Source organism: Otolemur garnettii, unplaced genomic scaffold (assembly GCF_000181295.1).
Source record: "Otolemur garnettii isolate 467f Iridium unplaced genomic scaffold, OtoGar3 scaffold00070, whole genome shotgun sequence".
Lineage (NCBI taxonomy): Eukaryota > Metazoa > Chordata > Mammalia > Primates > Galagidae > Otolemur > Otolemur garnettii.
In genome coordinates this window covers 4787159-4798694 of record NW_003852465.1, presented here as the reverse complement: position 1 = coordinate 4798694, position 11536 = coordinate 4787159, and the positions used below count along the sequence as shown (strand labels likewise).

The 11536-nt window shown below is 33.4% G+C and overlaps 1 protein-coding gene across 1 annotated transcript; it reads left to right on the top strand.

Moving 5' to 3' along the window:
- Positions 1 to 871: 871 nt before the first annotated feature.
- TWF1 (twinfilin actin binding protein 1) lies at positions 872 to 11294 on the top strand (the record flags this gene model as incomplete). The annotated part of the gene is made up of 8 exons (XM_023515366.1): positions 872 to 980; positions 2975 to 3153; positions 5154 to 5249; positions 6474 to 6578; positions 8250 to 8375; positions 8627 to 8777; positions 8945 to 9066; positions 10306 to 11294. Coding segments are annotated over 8 exons (1059 nt in total), but the record flags the coding sequence as incomplete, so codon positions are not given.
- Positions 11295 to 11536: the final 242 nt, after the last annotated feature.

Here is an 11536-nt window from a genome sequence, read left to right as displayed (position 1 = left end):
AAGCTCTTCCTATCAATAGACGACGAATCTTTTCCCTTAATGAACGCTTAATTGTGTGTTCTTTTCTTAAGGGGCACTTACGCTTATTCTCTCACGTCCTCCTTCACAGGCACACAAGCAAAAATAATCTCAAATCTAAAAGTACTGTTTTATTTGCCCGCATTAATTTTGACATTTAAGTATGTAATTATCGACTTTCATGCTTGAGCCTCATGGCAAGCACTGCTTATTAGTGTTGCCTTCTGTTAATAGACAACACAAGAAAATTGAAGCTTCAGTAGGAAGACAAGGGTTGGGTTATTAAATCTGTATTTCTTCAGTGAGTTTACTTTAGCTTTTTGAGAAACGCAAGTTAGAAAAATATAACCCAAAGTATAAGATTGAATGTGTTTTACTGGCTTTTTCCTTAATCAGGATAGGATAACCTGAGATTTGATACTGTTTTTAAACAAAAAATACAGAAAATGACTTGATAAAGGAGCTGTCTTTATCGTAAGCTTGAAACAGAACTAGAAGGGAATGAAAAGAAGTTTTCAACATTTTTCTAACAAACAATAAAGATTTTTTTCCAAATTTGATTTGCCCACTATTGGGTTTGATTAACTTCGTTGTGTTCACTCCAGTGTTATTTTTGCAACAGAATTATCTAGCTGAAACCGATTAGAATGAATGCTAACATACTTTTAAAATACATTAATGTTTGTATTTCTTAACTGTATATAATATCCGTTGTCTTATGCCTTTAAACTTTCTCATATTGATAATAAGAGGTTAAATACTTAAGTGTTTTTCTTTGTATTGTAATTATTTTTTTTTCCATATAGTATTTTTTTCCATATAGGTAGCAAAAGAAAGTATTAAGTATTAAAAAAAAGGTTTGCTTTTCTTTATCTTTTCCACAGCAAGTGAAGACGTTAAAGATATCTTTGCCAGAGCCAGAAATGGAAAGTACAGACTTCTGAAAATATCTATTGAAAATGGTTAGTTAAACATTTTAAAATTTTGTTTGTCCCTGGATTATTGGGTGTTATATTTTCAAACTAATTAATGTTAGTGATTTGTACTTTTTATTGATGTGCAGTGAGTTCACAGCTTGCCTTGAGCAAGGTAACTTGGATTCCTCACATTTTGTGCAGGTCTGTAAGGGTCTCTGTTTCCTTTCTGAATTCTCTAGCTCTCAGGGAAACAAAGATGTTTTTTGAAGTGATGTTTTCCTCTTTTTCTTGTGTCTGAATTTCTGTACCACAATCTCTTTAATGTCAGTGCTTTCATTTCTGGAATGGAAATCAGGTAACAGGTGATTATCAAAAAAGTTCCTTGTGAAGTAATTCGGTAAAGTTTGTTTTAAAGTAGAAACAAAGAATTTCAAACTCTACTATTTTCTCCACCTGATTGCAACCTGTGCTATAGAAATGATTATTACCCTTCCTTGTTGTTTGGGGGATATTCTGAGACTATAACAACTTATAAATTGATTCTTTAAAACTAATTTTGTAAGTAGGAAACCTGGGTGGGAGAATCCTTTAAATTGGGCAGATTTAAATTTGAGTAGTATCAGAACTATTTAATCACAAATGAATGCATTAAAATAATTCAGTTGGCTTAATTCCTTAAAAGCCTTGAAATATTTTTGTATTTGGGAAAATTACTTGTTCTTTCATAAAATGGAAGTAAATCTGTTTTCCATTCTCTGCTTATGTATTAAAAATACCAGAATAATTTGTAAAATATACATTTGCTCTCTGTATATTACGAATTACCAGGAATAAATATATACTGTAAATCAGCATAGTTTTAAAATGATGATTTAAATGTTAAATGCCATCACTTCTTAAGTGAATAGTTAAGTAACTGAAATGGAACAGTTAATCTAGCTAGCATTTCTACAGAAAGAAAATGCCACTGTTTCTTAAATTATTATTTTCTGGTGGGATGTATTTTGAGAAAATTTTTTAACAGAAAATTCCAAAGAATAAAATAATATCTTAAATACCTATGTCTCCTCTTAAATTAGCAACTGCTTTTTATCACACTTCCTTCAAGCACTTTCTAAAATGTAATATTGTTTTGACATAAGAGCATCTCTTTTAAACAGTTTTTCTTTCTGACTTCTTCCCCCCGGTGCATGTGTAATGAGGAGTTTTTGTCCCTTTTTTATATGTATCTTTAAGTTGAATACAATGCTGTTTGGGTTTTTAAGGTCCCATAAAGTTTATGATACTGCCTTAGTCTGCATTTTTCCTTTTTCTGTAAATGTTATGTTTATAATTAGTTTTGATAGAATGCTCATTAATTCTTTTTAAATGTGAGTAGAATGTAATCATGGCTATGCCACGTATTTTTATCCATTCTTTTATTGATGAAATTGAAGTTATTTCCAGTTTTCACTGTTATTGTATAGTGCTGCAGTGAACACCTTTGTACATATGTGTGCTAGAGATTCTTTATGCAGAGAACATTCAGAATTGTGCTACATTCTGCCAAATAGTGCTTCAGAGTGACAATACGAATTTATGCTTCCAGGCAGATTTGTAAATCTCTAGCATTATCGCTGAGCAGGAGTTAGACCTACTTTTCTTCAGTATTTCTTATGCTATAATTCAGTGTTAATTTCAGAAATTATTCTTTTGAGTGGTAGTACAGTTATTTAACTATATTTTGTTAAGAATTTACAGCATAGATATTTTAGGAAATAGATATATTCACCCACATTTGACTATTCAACTCAATTATTCTGATCATTTTGTATATTTTTTGTGCTGTGTATACACAAAAAATTTTAGCCATGCTATTCATAAAATCTTCCTGTTTCTAGTAATTCTTCATATCATAATTATTTTCTGCACCACTTTTTTCCTTTTGATATAAATAACAGTAATTGGGAAATGACTATAGATAGATTATTTTTCTTCATCAAACTACAACCTGATCTTTCAGATTGCTTACCTATCTTTTTAAAAATTGTTTTTTATAGAGCAACTTGTGATTGGATCATGTAGTCAGCCTTCAGGTTCCTGGGATAAGGATTATGATTCCTTTGTTTTACCTCTGTTGGAGGACAAACAGCCATGCTATATATTATTCAGGTTAGATTCTCAGAATGCCCAGGGTTATGAATGGATATTCATTGCGTGGTCTCCAGATCATTCTCATGTAAGTAGTTTTTTGGTAGTTTAATATTAAATGCTAGAAAGAATTATTTATTTTTTAAATTAATTAATTAATTTTTGAGGTAGAGTCTCGCTCAGTTGCCATGGGGTTGAGTGCCATGGTGTGATAGCTCACAGCAACCTCAAACACTTGGGATCAAGCAGTTCTTTTGCTTTAGCCTCTCAAGTAGCTGGGACTACAGGCACCTACCACAATGCCCAGCTAGTTTTGTTGTTGTTGTTGTTGTTTTTCCTATTTTTTTGTAGAGACGAGGTGTGGCTCTAGCTCAAGCTCAGCCTGGTCTTGAACTCCGGAGCTCAAGCAATCCACTTGCTTCAGCCTCCCAAAGTGCTAGGATTACAGGCATGAGCCACCGTGAAATATTTCTAGGGTGAATTAAGTTTAAGAAGCAACTGTCATTTCCCATAGAAGGGAATGATCATGGGGAAATAATCTTCAGCTTGATAATATGGAACCAAAAAGCACTTAGATTCAGAAGTTTTGCCCTTGAAAGCAAAATAATTATTGAAGTAAAATTTTGAAATTGTCAGGTGCTGTGGCTCACACCTGTAATCCTAGCACTCTGAGAGACCGAGGCAGATGGATTGCTTGAACTTCAGGAGTTCATGAGCAAGAGTGAGACCCTGTCTCTACTGAAAATAGAAAAACCAGCTAGATGTTAGGGGTGCATATAGTCCCAGCTACTCCACAGGCTGAGGCCAGAGGATCACTCAAGCCCAAGATTTGAGGTTGCTATCAGCTATGATGATGCCACAGCATTCTACCCAGTGTGACAGAGTGAGATGCTGTCTCAAATAAATAAATAAAATTTTAAAATGTGTAGTAATTATAAATGACTCTATGGGTCTCTGAAGAATGAAGCTAACTGCTTGGCCCTAAGAGTAATAATTCTGAGAACTAATTGAACATTATATTAAATTTTGTTAATTGTCTCCATATATTATTAATCACTACCATTCAAAGGGTAGACATGCAAACAAGTTAAGTATTTCTCGTTGGAAAGTTGGTAGTGGACAGACTAAATAGATAAAAGACAAAACTGATATATGAGTATGATCAATATATTAAAGATCCTCATAGTTCTTATAAAAAATTCATAATTTTTAAAGTTATCTACATATCATTCTGAAAAGATCATCCCATCCTCTTTAATTCCACACATCCTGTGTGACTACAGGATTTGACCTTGCAGAATTATGAAATTATTTCTGTTAGTTGGTAGTTATCTTTAGTTGCATCCCATAGATACTAGTAAACTTTTTAATAGTAGTGTGTAATATGCTTCATGTCATTCTTTTGTCGCTCATAGAACGGTAAGCCATGAGTGTTTGATTCTTACAGTAATAACCAATCTAGCTTTGAGTAAAATGTCCCTATCAAGGTTACTTCATTTCAATCTTTTCCTCCTATTTTAATAATTCTTGAGCTTGGCTCAGCGCCTGTGGCTCAAGCGGCTAAGGCGCCAGCCACATACACCTAAGGTGGTGGGTTCGAATCCCCAGCCCAGGCCTGCCAAACAACAATGACGGCTGCAACCAAAAAATAGCCGGGCGTTGTGGCGAGTGCCTGTGGTCCCAGCTACTTGGGAGGCTGAGGCAGGAGACTCGCTTGAGCCCAGGAGTTGGAGGTTGCTGTGAGCTGTGATGCCATGGCACTCTACCCAGGGGGATAGCTTGAGGCTCTGTCAAAAAAAAAAAAAAAATAATTCTTGAGCTTATTTTATGCTTTGAATAGTTTTTAAAATTGCATATATTTTGACTTTTAAATGTCACGTATATTTTAAATTGAAATCTACCTTAACTAGATATTTGTGTTAATGACATTAATGTTATTTGTACTCATTATCTTAGCAGTTAGTAGGCTTCAGCTTTTATCAGTTTTATTGCAGTTTTAGTGTGCTTGAAGATTTTAATACATTCAGAATTCTTTGTTTTGTAATATGTTTTCATCTGTAAACTATGTAAACTTTCGTGACTGAATAGGTTCGTCAAAAAATGTTGTATGCAGCTACACGAGCAACTCTGAAAAAGGAGTTTGGAGGTGGCCACATTAAAGATGAAGTATTTGGAACAGTAAAGGTATAAAACTTATATTTTTATGTGAATTTTATATGCTGCAATTAAAATGATTAAAGAAGAACTTCTAGGTAATGGGTAATTGATATGAATTCAGGTGAATAAATCTGTAAACATAAGAATAAGAGAGAAAATATTGTTATATTTCATACAAATACAAGTTAATGCTAATAGATATGTAACTTTGAATTTATTCATTTGTATCTATTTATTTGACATTGAGAATAAGTGGCATTAAGACATATCTATTCCTTAAAAATATTTATATGGTAGATACATGTATTTATATACACACACACAAATTAAGAAAATTTAAATATATTTTTCAAAAAGTTTTTTTTTGTTTTTTTGAGACAGAGTCTCACTGTGTCACCTTGGGTAGAGTGCTGTGGTGTCACAACTCACAGCAATCTCAAACTCTTGGGCTTAAATGATTCTCTTGCATCAGCTTCCCAAGTACCTGGGAATACAAGCACCCACCACAACACTCGGCTATATTTTGGTTGGAGTTGTCATTGTTTTAGCAGATCCGGGCTGGGCTCGAACCTGCCACCCTCAGTGTATGTGGCTGCATTCTACTCACTGAGTTACAGGCGTGGAGCCAAGGTTTTTTTTTTAAATTTCTTTGTTCAGAGCTCTTCTGATTCACAAAGTAATATCTAGTGTATAGAGCAAAAGATGAGGTGAGAATAGGTTGCTTGTTCACCATTAATTATGAGACGGGCTAGTCTCTCAATACTATGAGTCTCAGTCTTACAAACCACGAAACTTGGATAAGTAGACCTTTGTGGAGTATTTTTACTTTTGATATAAAAACTATAATAATTCTCTTTGAGTAGCTATAGAGAAATTATATAAATAATTATAAAATAGAACCAGAAGCTGAATACACTGATTATTGAATAATTATAAGGCGGTTTTCCCTAACAGGTTGTTATAATTGTCCCCTACACTTGACTCTTGACCAGTGTCATTATTTTGGGACATTACCGACACCAAACTCAGACTAATTATAGAACTGCAGGAAATGACTAATAGATATTCCTCTTAAAAAATTTTGAAACCTTTACAATAGAGTATTAAAAGTAAAAAGAAATAGTAAAATTCTTTATGCTATTAAGATTTAAAATCTTTTCTGTTAAATTAATGACTTTGTTTTTTGTAAAGTCACTTGTCTCTAGTTTTATTTCTAGCAAATAATTGAATAGTCTTTTTCCGTACTTACAGGAAGATGTATCATTACATGGATATAAAAAATATTTGCTGTCACAGTCTTCCCCTGCCCCACTGACTGCAGCTGAAGAAGAATTAAGACAGATTAAAATTAATGAGGTAAATTACAACTTTGAAACCCTCAGTATTTTCAGCATTTGAAAATCATATTTTTAATTAATAGATGTGGAGGTAACTAGAAAACACAGAAGTTAGGTAGCTTAGGTTTATTCTTTGTAGACATAAGAGTGTGTGCTTGATGTGTTTTTAGATAAAAAGTTAAAAATGTATTTTAAACTACTTATCAGTTTGATAGTTTTCTCCTGTAATACGTGTGTACATGTCAGAATAGTAAATCTACCTATTGGAAGAACATTGTTGTTAACTTTGTGCTTTGAATACTCTATAAATGGAAAAAGTGTGTATTACTCTTTTAATGCAAAGACTATTATAATTAATAAGGTTGCCTGAAGCATGTTATTTTTCTGTTTTGCAATGTTACGCAAGAGAATGATGCTGACTAAATAGAATAAAATATAAATGCTGTAGGATGTTTAAGATTTCTAGGTCTACATATTACCTTCTGTGAATACTACTTACATGGACATATATATGAAAGAATGAAAGATTGTTATCTGAGTACTTGCTGAGCATATTAGAGTCAATAAATTTTAGCCATATATACTTTATCATTTTAATGTGTTTTCTGCAGCCATTCTGATTATATGCTGGAATCATTATTGTATTTCTACTGGGATTTTATAGAAAAGAATAACCAGCTGAAACCACTGTTTCATTAGCCTGAGTAAAGGCTAATAGGAATCAGTTTAGAAAGTGGTTGACTATCATTTAATATTAAATAGGTAGCAGGGATCTATCATTATATTGTTTTAGCAAAACGTTATTTGAGTAGGGCTTTTTATATGATTTTTTTTTTTTTACAAGTTTGATAGTTTGTTTTGTTCCTTGCAATCAGAACCCAGAGGATCGTATTGGGGTATGCATTTGCATATGTTCTATGATGTTTTCATTATCCAATATCATTTATGCTGTAGAATCTCCATTCATTTTTTAAAAGTAAAATTTCTATTGGACTTCCTGTTGCAACACTGCAAATGAGACCCTATACTAGCTGTCGTTTATCAAGTATAAAAATCTTAAACATGTGCATTGAAAGCTTTCTTGAAATATCCTTCTCCCCTTCCAATACTTGCGTGCCCGTGTTCTTAGTAAAGAAAGCTCTAAGTCTGGAACTTCTGCAGTCGTATAACTTGTGGAGCTGTGTTGTGTCTTTGTATACCGTTTGTACTACTTCCAGTTCAATGCATGGTGTTTGTGTTGCATTTTATGTTCAACAGAACAAAGTAAAGTTCTATACATATTGTATGTATATTACTGTTTATTAATTCTGTCAAATAAAATTTTGTCATTGAAGGTGTAATCTGATGATTACAGCTCTTGGAAGAGCTTATGTAGCTCACTGAAATTGTGCTGAACCAAACATAAAAGCAAACAAAACCCCCAGAGCCCCACTAACACTGCACACTCATTCAGATGCTCACGCCCAGCATTCTCATAAAGATGTGTCATGCACACGACTCTGCATGTCGACCAAATGCTAGCAGGACCATAACAAGTGTGTAAAAGAATTCACTTTTAAAGTTCATAATGTTTTTTATATTAATTATAGATTGGGCTCACTATTTTATAGAGATTGGGTTTTCTTATTTTTGCCTTATAATACTACTAAATGTTAAAACGTTACCAGTAAATTAAATGTGTCATACTTAGGTACAAACCGATGTGGGTGTGGACACTAAGCATCAGACACTCCAAGGAGTAGCATTTCCTATTTCCCGAGATGCTTTTCAGGCTTTGGAAAAACTGAATAACAGACAGCTCAACTATGTGCAATTGGTAAGAGATAGATAATGACGGTTATGAAGTGGTTGGTTTTGGGGAAGCTTACAGCTTGTATAAGGTTTATTTTTATAGATTTTAAATGTTTTAATTTGCTTTCTGATTTTTTTTAATTACGAAAGCAATGCATGTTCGTTGTTAAAAAGTCAATCCACAAATGTGTTAAGGTTCCTTTCCTAGTTTTTTAAATAAGTTTTTAACTTAATTTCTATGTTTTTTAGTGAATATATTTTGTTTCTTATTAATAGGAAATAGATATAAAAAATGAAGTTATAATTTTGGCCAACACAACAAACACAGAACTAAAAGATTTGCCAAAGAGGATTCCCAAGGATTCAGCACGTTATCATTTTTTTCTGTATAAACATTCCCATGAAGGAGACTATTTAGAGTCCATAGGTATAGTATATGTTGTTCTTAACATCTTATGTTTTGTAACATGTTGACATTTCAGCCTTATAGTCTTACTCCTTGCCCAGAGGGCTTAGCTATAGTTTTGTGAAGTTTATATACTTGCTTTAACTGGCACACTGCTAATTGTTTTCGTTTATTATTTTAACTTACAGTTTTTATTTATTCAATGCCGGGATATACATGCAGTATCAGAGAACGGATGTTGTATTCTAGCTGCAAGAGCCCTCTACTAGAAATCGTAGAAAGGCAACTACAAATGGATGTCATCAGAAAGGTAGACCTATTCATTTTAACATCCTCGGGACTTTCTTAGATTTTTCTTTCATTTTCATTTAGCTTATGATGTATTGTGATGTATAAATGAAAATAATTATGTTTCTTTTCTCATCCTAAATCCTTAGGGTCTCCCCTAAATGCCTAGGGATGACTTATCACGATCCCCTTTTCTCTATAGCTCTGTGTTCTCTCATAAGCCACATCTGGCTATTTAACTATAAACTTAAATAAAATTTAAATTTCAGTTCCTTAATTGCACTAGCCACATTTCAAGTGCACATTAGCCATACATATGTGGCTAGTGGCTATTGCGCTAGGTGGTACCGAGTGTATAGGATATTTCCATCAGTGTAGAAAGTCCTCTTGGAACTGCTGCAAGAGCTACATACTTGGGATCGCTTCCAGACTCCTTACTGTTATGGGACTACAGTCTCCATTTATGACTCTGAATCATGGGATAGTTGGGAATCTTTCCAATTCTTGGGGAAGAAGGGGACAAACAAACATTTGAATTTTGGGAACTAAGCTTCTAATTTTCTTAACTTTGCTTTCTTAAATGCAGGTAAGGCATGGGGGGAAATTATAGTTTATTTTTAAGCCCAACTCTTAAAATACAGCTTTTACAGACTACCAGTATTTTAGGTACTAGACCTTTCACACTTTATAAAAGAGTTATGTTAGCATGGCTAGCACCTTCTACAGCAAGGATCAGCTGACTTTTTCTACAGAGGACCTAACAGTAAATATTTTAGGCTTTGCCAGGCATATGGTCTTTGTCACATGTTCTTTTTGTTTGTTTTTAACAACCTTTAAGACTGTAAAACAATTTTAGGTTGGGTAAAATTTGGCCTGCAGGCATAGTTTGCTAACTTCTGTTCTAGAGTGATTTCAAGTGGCCCTAATGGAGGGGCTGTGAGTAATGCTTCTTGAATCTACAGTCTGTCAAAGCAAAACAACTGCAGAATGTAGTGGTTGGTGGCTTCTCCTTTTAAACATTATTTAAAATGAAACAGTAAGAGGGAACCAAATAGGAAGTGACTATAGCTGATTATATATTCAGGCAACTCATTTCTCCCAAAAGGAGAAAGTGAAACGATTTACACGTGGTCTTTGTCTCGTGCTAGAACAGGTATTATGTGTTTATCGTGAGCATCATACCTGAAGGTTGGCTCGTTGCTTGTATTAGATTTTAAATGTGGCACTTTTTATAGCACACTCCCGATGTCATCTTTTACAGATTGAGATAGACAATGGGGATGAGTTGACTGCAGACTTCCTTTATGAAGAAGTGCACCCCAAGCAACACGCGCACAAGCAAAGCTTCGCAAAACCCAAAGGTCCTGCCGGAAAAAGAGGAATCCGGAGACTGATTAGGGGTCCAGCTGAAACCGAAGCCACTACTGATTAAAATCTACACATTAAACATTGCAATACTAGTTTTTTTAAAGTTCAGCTTTTAGTACAGGAGAACTGAAATCATTCCATGTTGATATATAGTAGGGAAAAAATTGTACTTTTTGAAAAATAGCACTTTTCACCTCTGTGTGTTTTTAAAATTAATGTTATATAAGACTCATGATTTCTATTTTTGAGTTAAAGCTAGAAAAGGATTCAACATATTGTTTAATTTTGTCACACTGTTTTCATAGAGTGTTGATTCCACACTTTCACATAATTCTTAAAATTTTATACAATTTGACTAGTTCCAGAAAGTCTAATGGGCTCCACGTAGGATATACTTCTTATTACATTTTAGTGAAATATCTGAATTCTTTTTTAAGAGAGACAGAAAGATCTTAAAATATTCACCCTACTTAATATGTTACGAACCAGGTTCGAGTATTTTCTAGGGAAAATTCAGTGTGCCTAGGAAAAGGCGGGAAGTTGTTTACTTCCAGGAGCTTTGCTAACTCTGTCAGATTTAGGATCACAACTGCAGCTTTTAGAAGCAGTGCTTTATTGCAGCAGTCTTTTCTATTTGACCTTTTTTGATTTTTTTAGTGGCATTGAAATTTCAGAAGATCAGCTTTCTCTGAAACTTCAAAGGTACCCGATATTTTCCTGAACTGCAGGATTTTTGTGACTTTGAAAGAGTTTGAACAGCCTTAGTAAATTCTCTCCAGTGCTTTAAAAATTTTGCATTTCCAAAGTAAATCATTTCATTATAAACACTATAGGGCCAAATATTTATGTTCGGCTTGAAATTTAAATTAATATAATTCAAAAGGAAACAAAACTAAGATAAAAAATATTGAAATAGTTCTAAACATCAAGATTGACATTTTTCCCCCCAAACATGCATTTATAGGCAAATTGTGTTCTTTATCACTTCTGAGCAAATATTCACATTTAAGATTTTTTTAAGGTCCTAGTATTTATCAGCCTAAAACAAGTAAACACTTTAAGAATCTTTTTTCAATTAATATCTTTTAAACACATTTACTGTTTTTAAAAGCTTTGCATTTTCG